This window comes from Equus caballus, chromosome 3 (assembly GCF_041296265.1).
Source record: "Equus caballus isolate H_3958 breed thoroughbred chromosome 3, TB-T2T, whole genome shotgun sequence".
Classification (NCBI taxonomy): Eukaryota; Metazoa; Chordata; class Mammalia; order Perissodactyla; family Equidae; genus Equus; species Equus caballus.
Window position 1 is genome coordinate 69,930,236 of NC_091686.1, and position 25,055 is coordinate 69,955,290.

Sequence of the window (25,055 nt, forward strand, 5' to 3'; positions counted from 1 at the left end):
ATAACGCTAATTTTATAATCTCTTCGTAATACCATAGACCACTGACATATGCAGCTTTAGCACTGATAAAATTAATAATCACAATAGTTTAAACAACTCTGAAGGTCTAGACATGTATAACAGATTTGTAATTTTTCTGAAGCACAAATGTGAATCAAGTACACTCTGTAATATTGATACTTGAGGAAGGTCATCTAAGCAGTGAACAAACCTTGCCAACTGACCAACATCACAATGCAACAAGATTCGATTCTCTACATATTCGAGACTACACAGTGATTCTCCCGAAGGAACAAAGATTATTGCTTTGTAAAAATACCTAAAAAAGAAAGCTACCTGACAGCATTATTAATGAAAGTAAAAACAATAATATGAAATGATGATTCTTAGTTAAAACAGAAGTGTTATATAAAATTAAAGTGGTTTTACAGATTCATTCAGTTAAAATGATGGTTGGCTTTTAGTACTGCAATGGCTGACAATTTATTTTAATAAGTGAATTCCACTCTTAAATTTTTAACATCATTAATAGTATGAAGAGGCCACATGAATTTTCGAGATATACTTTACTTTTATATCATGAGAAAAACAACTGTATGCTATAGTAGTTACCTATAAATGCTGAGATTTTCAAAATTCTTGAAATACAGCCCTTAAGAATGTCAAGTATCATTATAGTAAATAAAGATTTTGTGACAGGATAAAAATCAAATTTCTCTCAAAACTAAACAAAAATTTGTGGCTTCTTCTTTAGATCTTAGATCACTAAGTTAATTAATGTGGATACAGGAATATTTGTTATACAGTTCTCATTACTGTTCCCTCTCAAATCTTCATCAATAGGTTTTCTCCCAGTTCCTTTATCAATATGGGCACCACTCAATATAATACCGTCAACTCTCAAATATTTGTGGGATAGATTAACTCTGATTAAAACAATGACTCAATTGATTAGGCAATGCCAAGTCATCAGTGACAAGGTCCCAAATAAAACACAAAACTAAAAATCCTTTAATCTCAAGACTTTACCTAATATAAAAATGGCTGAGATCCACATCCTACAACTTCAAATATCCTCCATAGTGAATTTAGTTGAAAAAGAGAAATTTAATTTCACAAGTAGTTTATTATTAAAATATCTAAAGATTGGTGGCATAGGGAAGAGGGGAAAAAAAGAAGACAGAGCAGAGGAGAAGAGGCTGAGAGAACTTTTGTTAATGTGATTATCCCCATATTGCAGATAAAGGAACTAAAAGATAAAGAAGCTCCTTCTTTTAGCTAAGGGCACAAAGCTAGAATTTGAAGTTAGGATTAGAATCTACTAAATAGTCTAAATCTCTAGAAAGCTCTCAACTGTCTCTTAATCTAACTTTCTGTAATATTTTCTGTGAGAAAACTTTTTTCTCACAAGTTAGAATACTTCTTTTAGACAAAACAAATGTTACTTTATAGTCTTTGTACAAATCTACCTTTTCAACCAGACTGTCATATTTGTCTTTAAAGTCTTCATTAACATCCAGTGTTAAAATAGGCACTTCTTGTAGATAATCAAAATTGGTCCTGTTTAAAGACAGGTGAACAAAATAATTAGAAAAAGCAATAAATAAAAAACAGTAAAAACTCATTCTTATATCATCATTGGAAAATGAAAGCGCTGTCAATCATTTTATATTAAAGTTATCCTGCAAGCACTTCATCTGGCAGCCCCTTCCTTTCTCACCCAGAAACTACACATATCTAAAAACACCGTGTATAAAGCATATAAAATAGAAAGCTAGGCATTGTGACATGTCATTCTCCTCAAAAACCAAAAACATACCATAAAATAGGAATGTTTACATTTTAAAAATGAGAAAACTAAGGCTCAGGGAGGTCACTCTGAGGTTCAAAGTTTGTCTAAAGTTGCACGCTAATAAGTAAGACTGGATTTGAACCAAGATCTGACTAATTACAAAGTCCATGCTCTTAACGACTATGCAATCCTATCTCCCAAGTCTTCATCTAAGAAACAAATCTGAAATATCTTAAAATTCTCTCTGAAAGAGAGTACCTAAATAATGTGCACAAACACATTTCCTACTTTATCACTTAATGTGAAATTCCGTATATTACGCTGCCAATACCACTGGGGGAGATTAGCTATTAAGGAAATAGGATCTCATTGCAGTAAAAAGAATCAAAATCCACGACTAATTCTGGAAAATCCTACAATACTAATAAATAAAAATGACTGAAAATGAAAAATGGTACATGTTTTGGATCAAAATTTGATAAAGGTATTAAAAATGAATAGTAAATAAGAATGAGGAAGTCTTACTTCAGTGTTCTATGCAGGAGCCAGCTTTCATGCTTAGAGTGAAGCTTCTCTAAATATTCAAGAGGAATATCTTGTTCTTCATTTCTTCCCCGTAAATATATTCTATTCAAGCATTTCTAAAAGCAAGCAATAAGAAAAAGGGAGAGAGAGGGGAGGCAAGGAACAATTATTCTTGTCTGCTGCTATTACATTTTTCTTCTCTACTGTCTCTTTAGTTATGCTAGCCAAAGTCTCTATTCCCTCCAGAAAGTTGAACTAGATCATTTTTCCCTCCTTGTGCTTTTCAGCCATTTGGTGGCTCTAAACCAAGCAGTACTTTCAAAAATAAGACAAAATAAATCTATAAACTTTTTGCATCCATACTTGAAATATACTGTATAAAATAAGTTTGGTAAAAAGAAACAGTTCAGCATACAAACTGTGCTTCAAAGTCTATTATAAATCCTCTCTTTTCAAATAATTAAACGATCTTCTAATCAAAAAATATCATAAACAGGGGCCTGCCCTGCGGCCGAGTGGTTAAGTTTGCGTGCTCTGCTTTGGCGGCCCAAGGTTTTGCTGGGTCAGATCCTGGGTGTGGACGTAGCACGGCTCATCAAGCCATGTTGAGGTAGCACATAGCACATAGCACAACCAGAAGGACCTACAACTAGAATATACAACTATGTACTGAGGGGCTTTGGGGAGAAGGAAAAAGAAAAAGATTGGCAACAGATGTTAGCTCAGGTGCCAATCTTTAAAAAGAAAAAAAACGTAAATAATACTGATGAAATAAAGTTTTGTGTCAGACTTTAAGATATTGACTATGAACGTTTCTGGCAGAATGAAATTATTAGTATTCTTTATGTTCTTTCTTCTATATTTACATTTACCATTTTTGTAAGTAAAATCAAAAAATTCTTTTCAAAAATAAAAGTAGATTTCAAAATTATTTTTCTTAAATTCTGGTTTACTTGATATTAGAAGAGGAACAAAATCATCAGTTGGAATCAGAAACCTAGTTTCTTTGAAAATTCAGCAATAGTAACACAGTATTCTTTCAGGCTAGAAGTCATGACATGTACATTCATCATGACTTAGGAAGAAATAGGAATACAAAACAGAGAAAAATGAGAATGTAAACACCAAACCCAGAAATTTAATAAATGTAAGTAAACTCTTATTTAGGTTAGTTTTATGAAAAGCATCTACTTGGTCTTCTTGGATTCATTACATAATTTCCTATGCAAACAAGAACAGCTATGCTACAACCTATCATGAAAGACACATTTTTAAGTTAGCTCCCTTAACTAAAAATGGCAAGGGTCTTCCAAGTCTCTTCTCAATTATAGCTGCTACTATAGCTGCTACTAGCCACCCATTTCAAGCCACAAACAACCAGAAGATTTCTTGAAATGGCCCTCCATCAACTTTGCCATTAATGTAAACATTTACTGAACTCCTAATATGTATCCAGACCCTGTCCTAGGCACTGGAAATTCAATAGTAATTAAAATACCCAAAGTCCCACCTCATGAAGCCTATATTCTAGGAGTTGCTTGAGCAAGTTCCTTAATCTAGCTGTGACAGATAAAAGATGCTACAAGAGTTAGGAAGAATAATGAAGAACAGAACTGAGGAAGAACAGAGAATGGCCTAAAAGAACAACTTGCCGAATGTGGGCTTCTAGTCTGCTGAGAAAATAGAAAGCTTCAATCTACACAGTTATGAGTTTCTAATTTGGAGGTGGGGAGCTAGAGGGTGGGGAGTAGAATTAAACTAAATTGCCTTCCCTGCATACCATTGAAAGGATTTCTAAATAATGCTTTACATTTTCAATGGAGCAAACTAATTTTTATTAAGTCTCACCTCTGGAGTAGCTCGAAGATAAATGATTCCATCCAGTTCAAGGCTTTGGCCCATCTGTTTATTCATCCAGTCATGCCAGTCTTGATAAATTGTCCACTCTGTTTCATTCATGCAGTCAGATTCATACAAATTAGATGCAAAAATATACCTGAAAGAGAGTCTATATCAACACATAAATCCTTTCCAAAAAGCACAAAGAAACAGAAAAGAGAAAATAGATCTACTAAACGGACATGGAACATTCTCCTAAAACCCATGGCTGATAATGCCTTGGACAAGAGAAAAAAACAACAGCGTAACTCCAACTATAGGAAATATGTTCTTGGCCAGCAGTTCTCAAAAATGTGGTGGGAGGACCCCTGGTAGTCCCTAAGAGCCTTCCAGGGCTTCTGTAAGCGGCCAGATTATATATTGTACTTGAACCAAAAGAACGTATTACAACAGATGGAATATAGAAGCATAAATGAGAATCCAGTTGTCTTCTATTAAGTCAGACATTAAAGAGACTTGCAAAAATGTAAAATAATGCTACTTTTATCATTGTTTTGTTTTGAAAAATATAATTTTTTCAAGTATGTTATTTATGTTAATATGTAATGAGTTTATTATTAATTTTAAATAAATTAATAATTTTTATATTTCTCAATCTTAATTTCTAATAACATAAATATCAAAAAGACACAAAGCTCTTTGGGATCCTCAATAATTATTAAGAAAGGAAAAGAATCCTAAGACCAAAAGTTTGAGAACTTCTATTCTGAGCAAACTCTAGAGGTTAAAAGAACCCTTGCATAAGCAAGGTCATTCTAAGGTCCCCTTAGAGATTTTCGATCTCCTTGTTCCAGGCGCAAGTGTAGAATGTAAATCTAGATTTAACCATAACAGATGAGAATTTTAAGATGGTTGGAGGAAAAAAACTTCTCTGAATATGTGAATGAGAAGGCCACCATATTCCCTACAATTTCCATGGAAGCTAGCAATTATAAATGCCAGAACTTCCCTAATGCTGTTAGTACGAAACTGCTGAGGGTATTAAATTATTAAATGTTGGGGTCAGCCCCGTGGCCAAGTGGTTAAGTTCCAGCACTCTGCTGTGGCAGCCCAGGGCTTCGCAGGTTCAGATGCTGGGCGTGGACATGGCACCGCTCATCAGGCCACACTGAGGCGGCATCCCACATGCCACAACTAGAAGGACCCACAACTAAAATGTTCAATTACCTACTGGGGGGATTTGGGGAGAAAAAGCACAAAGAAAAGAAAAAGAAAAAAGATTGGCAACAGTTGTTAGCTCAGGTGCCAATCTTAAAAAAAAAAAATATTAAATGTCATTTTCCATCTCAAATCCCCAACTGAGCCTCTCTTATTACTTTGATTCCCAGGAAACAGGAAAAATAAGTCCAGTTCTAAGCCAAGATTCCAAATTGACAAGCACAAATCATTTATATATACCTGTCACTATACACAGATCGCTCAAAAAATAATACAGGTTTCTCCGCATTTTTGAGCTTGCCATTGAGAGAGGCAAACTGAGCTCGTATTCGACTGAGGCAGGCATATAACTGGAAGGTAAAAGACCATCGTTCGGGTTTCTCATACATCATCTGCAGAACATTCCCGCCAGTTTTCTCAACTGTTGTCAATTCCTATTTTGAATTTGAAAAGAAAAACAAAAAGCAAAGTTAATGATCAACAGAGCTATGTTAATCTTTTAAAAAGGTCAAAAAGAGAAGTTGGATAAATAAATGCATCATAATCAGCAAAACCAAGATGATTAAGTCCTCTTCCTCCTGCTCTTTCTCACTTTCTTTTCCAGGTTGCCTGAAGTCTGGAAGAATTTGAAAAGCTGGCTTAACCACAGGATTCCTTAGATCTTTTCCACAAGAAGTCACAAACTAACAGCCTATGGCAGAAATTATTTGTTTGGCTCAAATGAGACTTTTCAAAAATTTGCATTAGTTGTTAATATTTAAAAGCTAAATAATTTCACATTTAATATATCTGAATTTATGTCTTCTTTTTAAAAATGGGAAAACCAAGCAATATTGTGTCTGTCATTTGCTCTTGGTAAAAATCAGCTAAAGTGAAGTCACACATGCTTCCATTAGAGGGGACATATGCTCTCCAGTCTATCAGCCCCTGCCATTCCCTGTTGAGTCTCACGGCAGCTCTGATTTATTTCTTTAGCTGCCTGGCCCGTTATAGGTATTTAAATTTGTGACTTCAATCTCCTAACACAGAATAGATCCTCCCCAAAGTTTCGTGATTTAATAATCATATTGTTAGAACCAATACTTTCAGTGTTGAGAGGAAAAAATATATAAAATAAAAACTCAAATAAAACCTCCATAATGTTACATCAGAACTGGAAATAGCATCCAGAACTCATGAATTATTTTTATTAACATAAAATATAGTTTTCCTAGTCCTGTCCACCAAAAGGCCTATAAACAAATGCCACCCAGATTATATCTCTAAACACCATTTTTCACTGAAAGGAATTAGGATCACATAGCTGATTCCACGTCTGGGAAAGGAAATGTACGAGGCCAGCTTGATACACTTTGTTCCACGAAACAAGGAAAATATCAAAGACTAAGGAGGTTGTGCCACAGGCAAGAGAGCCAACATGAAGGAGCTTCCACTGGTCAAAAGACAGGACACTTTGAACATCCAAAAGAAATGATAAATGGAAGGCAAAAATCCATAACTTCATAATACTAAAGGAAACTGGAAAACAAAAAACCAAACTGTCCAGTCATCTTTACAGGTTGCTAGGGCACCAATTAATTATTCCAGAAATTAGTAGATAAAGAGAAAAAAATATCAAACATCTTATTTTAGCCCTTTCTGTACAAATGTTCTTTCAGGTTAATGAAATAGTAGACGAAGAAGAGGTCTTCTTTCCCAAAGAATGCTAGCTAATAAATTCAAAAGGCTTTTTAAAGTGTTTAAGATTTTATATATCTACTTATTTATCCTTGTTCTTCCCAAAGCCCCCCAGTACATAGTTGTATATTTTAGCTGTGGGTCCTTCTAGTTGTGGCATGTGGGACACTGCCTCAGCATGGCTTGATGAGCAGTGTTAGGTCCAAGCCCAGGATTGGAACTGGCGATACCCTGGGCCACTGAAGCAGAGTGCGTGAACTTAACCACTTGGCCACGGGGCTGACCCTAAATTCAGAATTCTTTTGAATTAGCATATCACCTTTTGCAACACCTAATGATATACTGGATTAGGGCAACAATTAGCAATAGATGCTAAAACATTAAAGCAAAGCTGATAGGGAATTTTATAACGTATGAATTAGGCTGACAAAACCTGAACAGACTGATTTTAACATCACAAAAGACATCCTCCTGATGGAATGTGAAACAAAATACATATTACCACCTAAGAAGTCTGGCCAAAAAAGAATTGAAACTAAATCTAATCAAGGAAGCCTCTAGAGAGCTAACCACAAAATTACAGGAAATACAGAGAATTGAGAAACCTGTTGAATTATAGCACTCAGCACTCAGCCAAAACCAGAATAAGGGAAATTGTACAAGGACAAATGACCTGGTTTCTTCGACTAATAAACTGCAAAGAAAAAAGAGGAAGGGTAACCAATAGATTAAAATTTAAAAGACATATAAACCAAATGTAATATGCAAATCTTGTCTGACTCTTGATAACAACAAACTGCAGAAAAATTATAAGACAATAGGGAAATATGAACATAGACTAAACGTGATGACATAAAAGAATTACTAATCTTTTAGATGCAATTTTTTTAAAAAAATCTTTACTTCTAGAGTTCTTTTACTGAGTCTTTAATTTCTAGATAAAGAAATATGTTATCAAGAACAGAGGTTCTCAAGGTGTGTTAGGGGAACCCCTGAGGAGTCCCTGAGATCCTTTCAGGGAGTCCGCAAGAAAAAAACTATTTTCATAATAAATGTACCATTTTCCATTCTCATTCTCTCATGAATGTACAGTAGCTTTCCAGAGGCTAAATGACATGTGATACTGCAACAGTTCGAATGTAGAAGTGGTTATGAGAATTCAGCTTTTGCTATTAGTCAGATATTAAAGAGATTTGCAAAATGTAAAACAATGCCACTTTTCTCCTACGTTTTTCTGTTTTGGAAAATAGTTATTTTTCACAAAAATATTTTATGTTAACATATAATTTATTTTTGTGATTTATTAACATGTGATTTATTATTGTGATTTTTAAATGAATTAACTGATAATTTTTTTCTTGTTTTTTAAAGATTGGCACCTGAGCTAACAACTGTTGCCAATCTTTTTTATTTTTCCTGCTTTTTTTACTCCCCAGATCCCCCCAGTATACAGTTGTATATTTTTGTTGAGGGTCCTTCTAGTTGTGGCATGTGGGACGCCGCCTCAGCATGGCCTGATGAGCGGTGTCATGTCCGTGCCCAGGATCCAAAACGGCAAAACCCGGGGCTGCCAAAGCGGAGCACGAGGACTTAACCACTCGGCCACGGGGCCAGCCCCTGATAAGTTTTTAAAGTGTTTCAAGTTAAACTTCTAATATAGTAAATATTGATAGATCTAACCTACATTAAAGCTCTTTGGTTCCTCAATAATCATAGACAATAACATGTATACTTAGTTAACTAAAGTAACAGTAACTTTTAAATAATGCTATGGCTTAAAATAATTAAGAACTCACAGGATTAAGCTATTCAATAAGTAGTTTACCTCCTAAAAACTTCACATATACACTATTTGCTTTAAATATCTTTATTAAATAAATGACAATAGAGTTACTTATTCTGATGAGTGTAAATAATTAGTTTAGAAAAATACCCAATTAAATCTCTAATTTAAAGCATCATAAAAATGGAACTTAATATAATCAGTGAATTTGAAAAATACATATTAGGGTTATTTCAAACTATGGTGCTCTCTAGAGAAACTAAAACTGAGCCAACTTCTTGACAAGTGATTGAAATGGTGAATTTATATAAACCATTTTCCCTGGGAATGATAAAAAAGGTAAATGAAGATTGGAAAGGTCTAGATACAGTTAACTAAAATGAACAAGAGGTTGACACGACTAGCTATAATTAGAAAAGAGTTGGACCAAGAGCCAGAAAAATATGTATGTATAGACTTGTTCACCAATTCCACAAGTACTAGTATGAGGATCAAATAAAGGTAGAAAAAGGAAGCTTTAGATCAAAATCTTAAGATGCGATTTTGTTCCATAATCAATGAACATTCATAGCTTAAACAGGTTCTCAAAAATGTTAAATAAATTCATGTTGATAAATGTAAATGTACTCTTGGTATAACCCTAAACTTCTGAGGAAAGGCAACCACACATTTCCACTTAATACTCTGTGATAACTGCAGATCAAATACTACATAGAATTAGTCATGATCTGACCCAACAGATAAAATTCTTACATTTGCAAACTGTTAGCTCAATTTCCAAATGGGATTACTTTACTCCCACTGAAGCTTTTAACAAAGAATACAGCATTCTGTAACTATAAATATTAAAATTCTTCTGAACTACTTTCTCCTACCTCTGGAAACAGTGGAATTATTTCATGCTCTTACAAAATATCACAAAAATTTACTACTACATGTGTCACTGCTTTGTCCAGATTTCTAGCCTAGCACCTACTGGACAAAACACAATGTGTTTATGTAATTAAATAGGCAAGGTCATCTTAGGTCCCTTCCAGTTATTCCTTTCACACTTAAAAACTTCTAAGGGGGCTGGTCCTGTGGCTTAGTGGTTAAAGTTCCATGCGCTCCACGTCAGCACTGGCACTGGTGGCCCAGTTTCACAGGTTCAGATCCTGGGTGCAGACCTACTCTACTCATCAGCCATGCTGTGGAGGCATCCCACATACAAAATAGAGGAAGACTGGCATGGATGTTAGCTCAGGGCCAGTCTTCCTCAAGCAAAAAAAGAGGAAGACTGGCAATGGATGTTAGCTCAGGACAAATCTTCGTGACCAAAAAAAAGAAAAAACAAAAAAACTCCTGAGATACCTAGGCAGTTTATACATGACAACCACAGCCCTCATTAAAATATTCAATATATCCAATTTCTTGTTATTAGATTTTTATATAGTCTGATTCAAGTAGTTTATGTTAGGGGCTATCTGATTTAATAAATGGAGTTCTTTAAAGAGGCTTGGAATACTAAATGCATCTCTAACTGGTAAAATATATTGGAAATAATTTTGAGCACCTGAGACCTATCCATTGCCACTTTACTACTATAGGCCAAAGTGAGCAAATCTTACCATTCCAGGCTTTCCAAATCAAAAATAAGGGGGTGAACAGAAAGAAGCCACTGAATTTTCTTCCCTTGTGTGACAGTATTTTCTTTCTTTCTTTCTACATTAAAATTGATGGCACAGTGATAGACTATATTAGAATACTTTTGATATTAGAGTTGTCACATTAAGAAAGAAAAAACAAAACCCAGGACTCCCAGTGAAATCTGAATTTCAGATAAACAACAAATAATTTTTTAGTATAAGTATGTCCCTAACACTGCACGTACTTTAACTGGCAACCCTACTTAATACACAACACTTTATCTTATTACAGTCTTTCTAATACAAGGCACTCTCATTTTCATTTTTTTAATTTAATTCTCCCATGAGCTTGATTTATCCTATTACCATTCCCATTTACTGATAAGAAAAACAAAGTTTAGAAAACTTGAGGTGTTTTCTAAGATTACATGGCTAACTAGTAGAATTAGAGCCTATAAATACTCAGATTATATAGTAAAATTTTATTGCAACAGCATATAATGTAACTGAATTTCACCTACATTCCTATAATTAGACATAGCTTCCCATTTTAAACAGTTAAGCCCCATTAGGAAGGAAAATAAAACTATTTCCAATTTTATCTATAAGGAAGAGGATATATCCCCACAGACCTTGGGATAGGTCAGTCACTCTCACTTCCTAATACACCCTCTCTCTCTCAATTCCAGTGACCCACCAGTAACCCCTAAAAGGACCTACACATGCCCAATCAAACCTATAAACCTAATGCCTCCATTTACAGGAACACATATCTTATTATTCTAAGTTCACCTGCAATTGCTTAAGCAAAGAAGAGCTCTCTTTTACTCACAGTCCAGAGAAGCAGAAGGTAAAACATCCTAGGAGATGAGTCCTCCCTTTATGGACTAGGAATGGTCTGTCAGAAAACCCAGGCTGAGGTCTGCCCTAAAACTGACTGTTTTGAACATTATTGATTTTACAAGAAAAAGACAGTTTATCCACCACTTGCATTGTAGGGTCCAAGATTTATCTTTACAGGCAACATATAATAATGAAAGGGACATTCTACCAAGAAGACATAACACATTAATATATATACACCTATCACAGGAGCACCGAAGTATATAAAGCAACTATTAACAGACCTGAAGGGAGACTGACAGCAACACAGTAATAGCAGGGGACCAAAACACCCCACTTACATCAACGGATAGATCATCCAGACAGAAATCAACAAGGAAACAGTGGCCTAAATGAAACACCAGATCAAATGGAACTAATAGATATATAAAGAATATTCCATCCAAAAACATCAGAATACACATTCTTCTCAAGTGCACATGCAACATTCTCAAAGACAGACCATACGTTGGGGAACAAAGCAAGCCTCAATAAATTTAAAAAGACTGAAATTATATCAAGCATCTTTTCCAACAACAACAGTATGAAACTAGAAACCAACTACAACAAAAAAGCTAGAAATGTCACAAATATATGGAGACTAAACAACATGTTACTGAACAGTCATTGGATCAATGAAGAAATCAAAGGAGAAATCAAAAAATACCTGGAGACAAATGAAAATGAAAACACAACATACCAAAAGTTATGAGATACAGCAAAAGCAGTACTAAGATGGAAACCTACAGCAATACAGGGCTATCTCAACAAACAAGAAAAATCTCATATAAACAGTCTTACACTATACCTAAAAGAAGTAGAAAAAGAACAAAGCCCAAAGTCAGTAGAAGGAAGAAAACAAAAATCAGACCAGAAATAAACGAAAGTGAGATTTAAAAAAACAATAGAAAGGATCAATGAAACTAAGAACTGGTTCTTTGAGAAGATAAATTTGACAAACTCTTTGCCAGGCTTACTACGAAAAAAAGAAGATTAAAATGAATAAAATCAGAAATGAAACATAAAAATTATAATGGACAGCATAGAAATACAACGGATTATGAAAGAATACTATGAAAAGCTATACACCAACAAACTGGATAATTGAGAAGAAATGGATAAATTCTTAGAATCATACAATCTCCCAAAACTGAATCAAGAAGAAATAAGAGAATCTAATTAGACCAATTACAAGTAAAGAGATTGAAACAGTAATCGAAAACCTCCCAAAAAATAAAAGTCCAGGACCAGGCGGCTTCTCTGGTGAATTCTACCAAACATTTAAAGATTTAATTTTACCTAATACCTATCCTTCAAAAAACTATTCTGAAAAATTGAAGAGGATAGGATGCTTCCTAACTCATTTTATGAGGCCAACATCATCCTGATACCAAAAACCAGACAAGGACAACACAAAAAAGGAAAATTATAAGCCGATAATGCCAATGAGCATAGATGCAAAAATCTTCAACAAAATATTAGCAGATCGAACACAACAATACATTAAGAGGATCATATACCACAATCAAGTGGGATTTATTCCAGGGATGCAGGGATGGTTCAACACCTGCAAATCAATCAGTGTGATACACCACATCAACAAAAATAAGAATAAAAATCACACGATCATCTCAATAGATGCAGAGAAAACATTTGACAAGATCCAACATCCATTTATGATAAAAACTCTCGATAAAATGGGTATAGAAGGAAAGTACCTCAACATAATAAAGGCCACATATGACAAACCCACAGCCAATATTCATACTCAACAGTGAAAGACTGAAAGCTATTCCTCTGAGAAAAGTAACAAGATAAGGATGCTTACTCTCACCACTCTTATTCAACATAGTACTGGAAATTTTAGCCAGAGCAATTAGGCAAGAAAAAGAAATAAAAGGGATCCAAACTGGAAAGAAGGAAGTAAAACTGTCACTATTTGTGGATAACATGGTTCTATATATAGAAAGTATCCACAAAACGACTATTATAAATAACGAATACAGTACAGTTGTAGGGTACAAAATCAACAAACAAAAATCAGTTGCAGGGCCGGCCAAGTAGTTAAGTTTGCACAGTCCACTTCAGCGGCCCAGGGTTTTGCCAGTTTGGATCCTGGGTGTGGACCTAGCACTGCTCATTAAGTCATGCTGAGACAGTGTCCCACATAGCAGAGCCAGAATGACCTACAACTAGAATATACAACTATGTACTTAGGGCTTTGGGGACAAGAAGGAAAAAAAAAGAAGATTAGCAACAGATGTCAGCTCAGATGCCAATGTTTAAAAAAACAATTTTTTAATCAGTTGCATTTCTATATACTAATAACAAACTAGCAGAGAAGTCAACAACACAATTCCATTTACAATCACACAAAAAGAATAAAATATCAAGGAATAAACTGAACCAAGGAGGCAAAAGACTGATACACTCAAAACCGTAAGACATCATTGAAAGAAATCAAAGAAGACATAAAGAAATGGAAAGATATGCTAGGCTCATGGATTGGAAGAATAAACATAGTTAAAATGTCCATATTACCAAACGCAATCTACAGATTCAATGCAGTCCCAATCAGAATCCCAATGACATTCTTCATGGAAACAGAACAAAGAATCCTAAAACGTATATGGAACAAATGACCTTGAATAGCCAAAGCAATCCTGAGGAAAAAGAACAAAGTTGGAGATATCACAATCTCTGAATTCAAAATATACTACAAAGCTATAGCAATCCAAACAGCACGGTACTAGCAGAAAAACAGACACACAGACTGATGGAACAGAACAGTATGCCATCCACTAAATATCATATTGTACTGTTCTCTGAGAAATAAAATTTCATTATTTTGAACCACAGAGATTTAAGGGTTTATCATGGCAGCAAGTGCTACCTTAAATCTACTCGAGACATTTAATAAAATCTATCAGAAGTGACCTTGGTTCACTTGAAAAACACTTATGAACAACGTGCTATGCACTGTGAAAAGTACTGAGATAACAAAATAGGTTACATACGTAAAACTAAATGGTCTTGTAACATAGATAGTGAGAAGAAATTTGAAGATTTTTCTGAAGAACCTTCATGAACAGTATGCGAGGTGAAATAAGCTAGTCACAAAAGAACAAATACTGTACGATTATATGAGGTATCTAATGTAGCCAGATTCACAGATACAGAGAGTAGAATGGTGCTTACCAGGGGCTGGGAGAAGTGGGCAAAGAAGGGTTCTTTAATGAATATAGAGTTTCAGTTCTGCAAGATGAAAAGGTTCTAGATATCTGTTTCACAACAATGTAAATACACTTAACACTACTGAACTGTACATTTAAAAATGGTTAAGATGGTAAAACTTAATGTGCTTTTTTTTTTACCACGCACAAATTAATCACACAAAAAAAGACCACACATCTCCTTTTATTTGGATTTCCCAATAAACATAATCCCCCTTGTCCAAAGCAATTCCAAAGTCTACTATGTGAAAATAGTTTAGAGGCCCAATACTGATTCATCATCTTATTATAAAAATAATAATCAGCTAGTTGTTCTAAAAATACAAATCCTTAAATTAAAACTAAATCAAAAGTTTGCCATAGAATTTTACAGCTTTGAAGATGTTAGTTTTTGTCTCTTAGTTTAACATTATACTAAATTAGAAAATTAATAGTAAGCCAGGATATCATTTTGTAGTTCTTCAGGATAGCCTAAGCCCATAAAAAATGTTTTCTTTTGATCCCTTGCATGAAATTTTTGAGACTACAAATTGCTGGGGTTTTTTATGCAATTATGAGTGTTAAGAATAAAATACATATTAGAAATTTATCCAAAAAATACTGTCCATCATCTTTAACAAAGTGAGTGTAATTTTATCAGTTTCTCCCCTCTGAAAAGTATCCAAATAAAAAACGTGAATGCCTCAGGGTCAAACTACATTAAGTAAAAATTGATAGGTCATCTCTAGAAAGCAGTTTAGCTATATTTATTTTTAAAAATCTGTATCCTTGGGCCCACTTAACTTCATTTTTGGAAATTTACCTTAAAGAAATAATCTAAAATACAGATTTAACCACAAAGATATTTGTCACTGTGCAAATAAGCAAATAGGCTATCATTCCACTATTACTAGGCATTTATATTAAGTGAATAATGGTACATGCACACAATAAATTGGGCTGCCTTTAGAAATTGTTTAAATTTTTAATGACATTTTGAATTACCTTTGACATAAACATTATGTGGGGGGAAGCAAAGTAAAAAACTGCATACTGTTGTGCCAAGTAAGATATACAGTTTTAGGGGCTGGCCCCGTGGCCGAGCGGTTAAGTTCGCGCGCTCCGCTGCAGGCGGCCCAGTGTTTCGTTGGTTCGAATCCTGGGCGCGGACATGGCACTGCTCATCAGACCACGCTGAGGCAGCATCCCACATGCCACAACTAGAAGGACCCACAACGAAATATACAACTATGTACCGGGGGGCTTTGGGGAGAAAAAGGAGAAAAATAAAATCTTTAAAAAAATAAATAAATAAAAAAATATATATATATATACAGTTTTCTCTGGTTGATAAGGTTACAAGTATTTTATTTACCTCCTTTGGTAATCTATGATATTTTCCTAACTTCAAAGAGTGAACACATATTACTTTATAATATTTTTAAAAATAATGCATCCCTTCCTGCCAAAATTGTATAAACTAAATTATTATTTCAACTATATAAAAGATACACACAGGGTGGTGGGCTTATGGATAATTTTTGTTTCTGTAATTCTGTAATTCACTTCATTATTTTACAGAAAGCACAGATTATTGCTAAGACAAGTGAAAACCAGAAATATCAAGTAGAGATACAAAATCATTTATCTTTTAATGATAGTCTAACCTTGTAAACATTGCAAAAGTTCTGAATTAAGTTCAATCAGAAAGGATCAGTCTACCAAAGAAGATAATTATAAAATAGCCAACGAAAGTCATCAGGTGATTTCAGAAGATACGAGCAGTACCAGCAGAAGGACCTACAACTAGAATATACATCTATGTACTGGGGGGCTTAGGGGGAAAAGAAGAAGAAAAAAAAGAAGATTGGCAATAGATGTTAACTCAGGTGCCACTCTTTAAAAAAGATTTTTTTAAATAAAAAATAAATAAAAGGGAAGTTTTCTAAAAAAAAAAAAAAAAGATACGAGCAGAAGTACCAATTCCTAATTAATTTTTCACTATGACCTATGAAAAATATGCTGTTGTTTCACAGACAAGTATATTTTATCCCGTCTTTCTCCCAGTTACTAATTTTTCAGTGGCTCCTTAGGGGTAAGAAGTGTTGGATAAAGTAAAATAGTACTTCACAATTAATAACAAATATCTCCTAAAAGAATTCAGCTCAATGAGAAAAACGTGACAGAGCAGAAATGTCTCCCTAACAGTCTATATCTCAAAAATAAGCTAAAAGGAAGCAATCAAATCAAAGCTTTGGGCCTAAATAATATCATAAATCACCCAAAAAAAGCAATTATTTGAAATAAACCTTCAATATAAAAATTGATAATTGTCTGGGTGGTATGTTTTAAAGATAATCTTACCATGGGTGGGGAAGGGACAGGAGACTACGTAATCTTTTTAGGTACTTTGCCTCATTATTTTGCTAAAGTTGGTGGCAGCCTATCAATAGTCAAGCAACGTTTCAGCCACTAGGTGGCAGGTAAAAAAAAAAAAACAGTTAAAAAACAAAACAAGCTAAGCATGCAGGTGCAAATTAAGTTTCTGAGTAGGGGAGGAGATCAAAGGTACCAACAGCCCTGCTCTTCCAATTCTGCAGCAACTGTCAAGAAGTGTGATTAAGTGAATATCCAAAGTAGGACTGGCCTTGCTAGCACTAGGTCTAAAGACAGTCTACTTCTCACTATTGACAGCATTCTAAGAAAGCTGAGATTTAGACACTGGGTGATTCACGCTATAACCCCAAGGGATACATCTGGGATAGGTCTGGGGAACAAGGGCTCTAGGATGGGGGAAGAAAATCCCATTTCTTGAGTTTAGGGGAGGTCCAAGAAAAAAAAAATCCAAAGATACAGGGAACCCACCTACCCATCACCATCCTCACACTCCACTCCTTATCCCAAAATACTATTACCACACTGTCTGAAACTCCACCTAGAAGCACAGAGGACTAACAACATAGTAGTCCTCAATACACACGCAAAAATAAAGCTACCCTACCAGAATGTACACCAGAATGCAGTGAAGGTAATCAAACTACAACATCTTGGAGACATGACTGGATTACAGTAAACCGCTGAAATCTGTTAATAGTAATAGTAGGGTCACTTCATGGTAGTTATAAAGACAGGTCAGTTTAGAATTTTGATTCTACTCACTCCCATCAGAATGGCTATAATTAACAAGACAAGAAACAAGTGTTGGAGAGGATATGGAGAGAAGGGAACCCTCATACACTGCTGGTGGGAGTGCAAACTGGTACAGCCACTAAGGAAAACAGTATGGAGATGCGTCAAAAAATTAAGAACAGAACTACCACATGATCCAGCTATTTCACTGCTAGGTACTCATCCAAAGGACATGAAAACATGAATGCATAAAGATACATGCACCCATATGTTCATCGCAGCATTATTCACGATAGCCAAGACTTGGAAGCAACCAAGGTGCCCATCAAGGGACAAATGGACAAAGAAGATGTGGTATATATACACAATGGGATACTATGCAGCCATAAGAAACAATGAAATCTGGCCATCTGCAACAACATGGATGGACCTTGAGGGTATTATGCTAAATGAAATATGTCAGAGGCAGAAAGTCAAATACCATATGATCTCACTGATAAGTAGAAGATAAAACCGAGAAACGAACACATAGAAACAGAGATTGGATTGGTGATCACCAGAGGGGAATGGGGGAGGCAGAAGGGCAAAAGGGATGATTAGGCACATGAGTGTGGTAATGGATTGTAAGTAGTCTTTGGGTGGTGAACATGTTGTAATCTACACAGAAATCGAAATATATAACGATGTACACCTGAAATTTATACAATGTTATAAACCAATATTACTGCAATAAAAAAATTAATTTTAAATAAAAGAATTTTGACTCTAGTACATGAGAAGAAAATGCTCTAGTCCATAACCATGAGTACCAGATCCATGAAGCCAATAGTCTTAAAATGGAGACAGACACATCACAATGTGTCATAGTCTGATGACATCTGTCATTAAGATAACTAATTCCCTTGGGCTCTGATTCTAAGCTTAAGAGAATTTCATTATAAATTGTCTTACCATGTATATCAATGCAATGTTTTCAACCTGTCCTCTCCAACATAACTAAACTCCCAACACTAACAGGGACACACTAGGGCAGTCATTTTTAACCAGGAGGCATCCTACATGTTTAAATTCCCAAGGGATCATTTGTTATTTTAAAAAGCATCCCAAATCCCTGAAATTCTTACGAGTTCTTACCACCGGGTGAGAATTATGGGCCTACATAGAAAAGGGAGTGACCTAATTCAGTGAATCTGATAGTTACATTTCTCCCTGCAAACTAAAATTCTTGGCATTTTGGTTTTTATACATTGGTTTCTGTGCCCTTGGTTAATGTGAGGTATAGTGAGAAGCAGAGACATTTAATGTGCCAATAGATCAGTTATATACATTTAATATGAATTAGAAGCTTATGATACTAAAACTAGAATGGACCTTAAACAGAGGTCACCTAATCCAATCTAGTCTAACATTCCCTCAATGAAAGAATCCCTTCTGTATTTCCGACACTGGTTTAATTTGCCTACTTTCTACGCAACACCTGAGAATCACTGCACTGATAGTTGACCCCAGAAATGACAGGGAAAAGAGGTATTTTTAGAACACAGGTCTCTCATTTCTAAAGGTAAGCAAACTTCAGCAGGGCACTTCAGTGAAAGAGGCCGCAAGACATACTTTGGGAAGTAAAAATTCAGGGTAGAGGAAGACAGAACCCAAAGGAAAATGGGCAAAAGGGCCTGAATAGGGACTTCACAAAAGAAATCCAAATGGCATACATATAAAATAAAGGACCGCAATCTCATTAGCAATCAGGCAAATACAAGTTAAAAACACAACAGATATTACACTCAAGAGAATGACAAAAATTAGGAAGCTGGACAATACTAAATATTGGCAAAGATATGGACTAATAACAGCTTGAGCACACTGTGGGGAATGTAAACTGGTAAAATCACTTTGGAAAACAGGCATCACACACATAACCCATCACCGAGTAATTTACTCCTTATTCCTAGAGAAACTCTTGCATGTGTGCAACAGGATTCATGTTAATAACACGGCTGTTTTTGGAGCAACTAAACTAGAAACCACTCAAAAATGGATCAAAGGTATAGAATGGACAAATAGTGATATATGAATACAACTGAATACTATACGTCAATGAAAATGAACAAGGAGTAGTTGCAAGTAACAGTATGGACAAATTTCATAAACTTATTAAGCAAAAGAAGCACGACAAAAAAGAATGAGAGCAGTTTATTTCATTTATACAACACTTAAAAACAGACAAAACTAAGGGATATATTCACGTATGGTCAAATTATTTTCAGAGAGTAGGAAAACTATTATCACAAGAGTTATTTTATGTGAGTGATTATCCCTAGCAGAGTTATTACCCTAAGGAAGGAGATATTGTGACCTGAGAAGGACAAACAGGGATTTCTGGAATGATAGTAATGTTCTATTTCTTGACCTGGATGCTGGTTACAAACATATTAGCCTTCAAATTGTTCTTCAAACTACATAGGTTTCATATACTTTTCTATAGTTACATCATATGTCAAAAAAAAATGTTGAAAGAAAGAAGCAAATAAATTTACCCACTTTAAAATTCTACTTAAGGTTAACTCTGCCTTTCTGCAAAGACTAGACTGAAATGTCAGTTTCTTAAGAAAATGGAGTCCATATGGAAAGGAAGACCCTTCAAGATTTAGTCCTGGATTATTCTAAGGATTGGGTTGTTCTGAGCTGGGCCCCAGACCTAAAGTTAACTATGCTTGGCAAAAGGTAAGTGAGAAAATATTTTTTGTTATTCAAAACCATATATCCTCAAAGCCTATAGAATATCTTGCTAGTGATTCCTCCTTGTATACACGATTTACATTTTAAATACTCAATTATTCCCAGATTTCTCAAACCAACAGCTAAACTTTAAAAAACAGACTTTTTTTTTTAATCCTGTCTTCCTCAGCTCCAAGCAAGTTTTTAGCACACAGTTCCATTTTTGAAGATTTCTGCTATACAGCTTTCAATTTCAATTCTCATTATCCCGGAAATTAAAATCTTAGCCATCAGATCTCTCTCCTTCATACACATACAGTAAAAAATTTCGCTATAAAAAAATGAAATTTAGGGGCCAGCCCGGTAGCACAACAGTTAAGTTCGCATGTTCCACTTCAGCAGCCCGAGGTTTGCCAGTTCGGATCCCAGGTGCAGACATATGCACTGCTTGTCAAGCCATGCCATGGCAGGTGTCCCCCATATAAAGTAGAGGAAGATGGGCACAGATGTCAGCTCTGGGCCAGTCTTCCTCAGCAAAAAAGAGGAGGGTTGGTGGCAGATGTTAGCTCAGGGCTAATCTTCCTCAAAAAACAAAAAAGAAAGAAAGAAAGAAATTTAACTGTTATTCCCTCTTTCTCATCTGTAAGGTAGGATGGAAAGTGCTGGGAAATTGAACCTTGTGTCCAGGGTGAAAGTCTGTCAAGTCTGAAAGTACAAAAAAATGAGAGACAGGGCAGGTCTAGTGGCACTGCAGTTAAGTTCGTGTGCACTGCTTTGGTGGCCCAGGGTTTGCCATTTCAGATCCCAGGTACGGACCTATGCACTACTTATCAAGCCATGCTGTGGCAGATGTCCCACATATAAAATAGAGGAAGAAGGGCACAGATGTTAGCTCAGGGCCAATCTTCATCAGCAAAAAGAGGACGATTGGCAGCAGATGTTAGCTCAGGACTAATCTTCCTCAAAAAAATAAATAAATAAATGAGAGATAAATGGTTCTCTCCAAGACAAAAGGCTTAAAGGTAAACTAATAAAAGTCAGTTATTGGGTAGTTTTTTTGTCTTTGTTTTTCAAGAAAATGTAAAAAGCCACTCAAGGAATTTAACTTGCCATTAGATTTTTTTTTAACTTTCTAATTAATTTTTTAAAACTTTAAAAGTTCTAGTTAGGGGGCCGGCCCAGTGGTGTAGCACTTAAGTTTGAACATTCCACTTCAGTGGCCCAGAGTTCGCCAGTTCGGATCCCGGGTGCAGACCTATGCACCAATTGGCAAGCCACGCTGTGGCAGGCATCCCACATATAAAGTAAAGGAAGATGGGCAAGGATGTTAACTCAGGGCCAGTCTTCCTCAGCAAAAAAGAGGAAGATTGGCAGCAGATGTTAGCTCAGAGCTAACCTTCCTCAAAAAAAAGAAAAGTTCTAGTTAGATGCAATGAAGTATATAAATCTTACATGCACAGCTCAATGAATGTTTATATATATACACATCCATGTTACTACTGCCCAGATGAAGATATAGATTTAAAGCTAGATTTGGAAGTTTTATTGGAAAACGAAAAAAAAACCCAAGAGATTAAATATTACTGCTCCTCTAAATCAAAAGATTTTCATTTTATTTAATTAAATTTTATTTTCATACCTCAAATTCATCTTGAGTACTTTGAACATTGCACCATCTGGTAACAGGCTCAGGAACCACTTCCCAATCCTCACAGACTTGTTTAAGAATATTCACAAAAGTTGACTTCCCTGCAGCTGTTATGAGAAGAAAAGTAAAACTGAGTAAAAGTTATTGGAAAAACATGCCAAAATAGTCATCACCTTTTACAAAGTTTGTAACAGCTAATAATACCCCAAAAAATCAATTTCCGAAACTTTCTCTTTAGATTTTTTTTTTCATGAAAACCAAAAGGGTCCCTGCCCACTTGTATTTAACACATTTGTTTCTTATTGTTTTTAGCTTACCAAAGCCATGAGACAGAAGAATTAAAAACCTGGTGACATTTTAGGCAAGGTGTTATGGCAGAAAAAAAATCCTACTCCTAGACTCACTTTCCTTAACCAAGCAATTAGGATAACTTTGTGAGAAGTGGTTAAGGCTATTCTCCCACTTAATTAGGTAGATGATCTTGGTCAAGTCACTGAACTTCTCTGAGCCTGTTTCCTCATAATGCAATGGAGATAATAAGAATACACTCCTCATGAAAACTGTTGTGATAAACAAACACTGTAGTGTTTTCCAGGCTCTTGCGTTTTCAAAATTTGCCTCTCTACTGGCTCTATTCTCTCAGTTTACAAACAAGCTCAGATCTTTCCTATCTAAAACCAATTTAAAAACCACCAAGTTGACTATAAAATATAAAGATGCATCCAATGCCTAGAGGTTTAGAATGGGAAAGATTACGATTATTATTATATGACACATTATCATATGGCACTATGACTGACAGAAATTATAAAAACATTTTTGCAAAACACTCCCTACAAGCAATAGCCATGTTTTCTCTGCTTCACTTTCATGGTTCTGTGTACTCTATCCAACCCTTAAAAAAAGTCATATGGGGACCAGCCCAGTGGCATAGTGGTTAAGTTCGTGTGCTCCACTTCAGCAGCCTGGGGTTCGCAGGTTTGGATCCCAGGCATGGACCTAGCACGGCTGTGTCAGCCTCCCACATAACATAGAGGAAGATTGGCATAGATGTTAGCTCAGCAACAATCTTCCTCAAGCACAAAGAGGAAGATCGGCAACGGATATTAGCTCAGGGCCAATCTTCCTCACACACACACAAGTCGTATGTACTTTACTTCTCCCTAATCATTCATTAGTTTCTGGGATATGGGTGGGGGGGGAGCAGGGGGTATAGTTCAGATGTAATCAGGACATATTATATCCACTATTTTAAAATTTCCCAGGAATACATTCCATTTAATATTAGGAACATCTTGACCCAGAATTTAACAGGGTGTAACAATACTCCTAATGACCACCACACCCTTCCTATCTGAAGTCACCAAATGTGGTCATATCAGACATCTCTTGTCAGCAGAATGTGTTCCCCTCTCTCTCTCGTCATATATATATATAAATACAAACACATACACACACATAAGTAAACATAGAAAAAAGCAACTTCAGTATGCTTACAAATGAAGCCTCTTCTTCCTTATAAATTAGATCCAAAGAGGGCAAGAAGAACTCACCTTTGACTTGAAGAACTCTATTCAAACCTAGGACATTATATAGGGCAACAGAAGAGAAGAAAAAACTGGAAGAACTTTAAAGGATCACACATAGAACAAAAAAAAAAAAACAGAGAGAGAGGTCAATAATAAGGTAACAGAGAGAACAGAGAACAGTTGAGAAGCAAGACATAAAAGTCATACCACCACGGGAGAAAAACTTTTAAGGATAAACCAGATGACCATTAGATTTAATCATGGGAAAAACACTGGTGATCACAGATTTTGTGTAGAGGGTAAGCACAGGGACTGTGAGGCATTTCGAAGAATAGCAAGAGGAAGCATATAAAATGATTACCAGACACTCACTGAGCCAGATGGAAGAAGAAAGGGAAAACGTGATGTTCACAACGGGCACCCAAGAAACACTTTAAAAACAGCTAGAATCTGCAACCACTTAAGGCTAGAGCATTCAGCTTTCTTCTAACACTGTGTATAAGCAGAAAAAGTTCATGTGGTCATACTCTGAAATGTTAAGAGTAGTGTCAGTTACTCTTTAAAATTATGCTTTAGTTCAAACAGAATAACAATAGTTACCTGTAGTCCCCAATCTAATATTCAGTTCCTTAACTTTTTGTGGGGAAGAAAATAAGCTAATTAACAAATTAATATTCTATGAAGGCAAAGAAGAACAAGAACCAAGGGCACTCATGTTAAAACTAAAAAGTCATGGGACCTAACAGAATCACTAATGCCAAAGCAAGCATTATGATGTCAAAAATCATTCTGTATGGACTACTAAGATGAAAAGATGCAAGTAAGGCCTCCATAAACCTAAGAGCGTATTTTAGTAGCAGAGAACATGAGAAGATGAGTTACATGAGTATAAAACTAAAATGACCAGGTAAAGTTTAAATTCTAGGAAGACCAGAGGAATCACAAAATAGTCTTCTACACACAGATCAGCAAAGTATACATTTATCACTTATTTGGGTCTGGCAAATAAGGTGGAGGGGACATGAACGGTGCAAGAGCAGTAATAAACAGCAAGTGACAAAGCCTCAATGTCAGGGAAGATAGTAAGTGGTAAGAAACAAACCCCATCTAAATAGCAAATTGTTGTCTTACAGAAATGCAGCCCAGGGTTACCAGATCTTTAGATTTGTCAAGAAAAGCCAAGAATCTAAATGTTTACAGGAAGCCTCAACATTTTTAAATGCTAGCAACCAATTAAAAATGTTTTTTCAAGTCTGTGCAGGACAATGTTGTGCAAATGCAGGCCATCAGCACACAACTCCTTCCAGTGTAGGTAACGGGAAGCCAGAGAAGAATTTTAAGCAGGGAGGGGATAACACAATTTCATTTGTATACAGAAAGACTGCTCTGGAAGTAGTCAGATACTGGAGATGGAGAGACACATTAGGAAATTATTTCAGGTACTGGGGCGATTAAAGATGCTTGGGGGGTAGTATATC

General features: G+C 35.5%; 1 protein-coding gene across 1 annotated transcript in view; it reads right to left on the reverse strand.

Annotated features, from left to right (window-relative positions):
* The window catches only part of DCK (deoxycytidine kinase), a 31,381-nt gene that overhangs the window by 4,432 nt on the left and 1,894 nt on the right, over nt 1–25,055 (reverse strand). The window contains exons 2-6 of the mRNA XM_001489225.5: nt 22,040–22,155; nt 5,615–5,808; nt 4,166–4,313; nt 2,318–2,433; nt 1,470–1,560 (exon numbers count right to left, since the gene is read on the reverse strand). Coding sequence (XP_001489275.1) covers nt 1,470–1,560; nt 2,318–2,433; nt 4,166–4,313; nt 5,615–5,808; nt 22,040–22,155 — 665 coding nt within the window. The remainder of the gene's footprint in view (nt 1–1,469; nt 1,561–2,317; nt 2,434–4,165; nt 4,314–5,614; nt 5,809–22,039; nt 22,156–25,055) is intronic.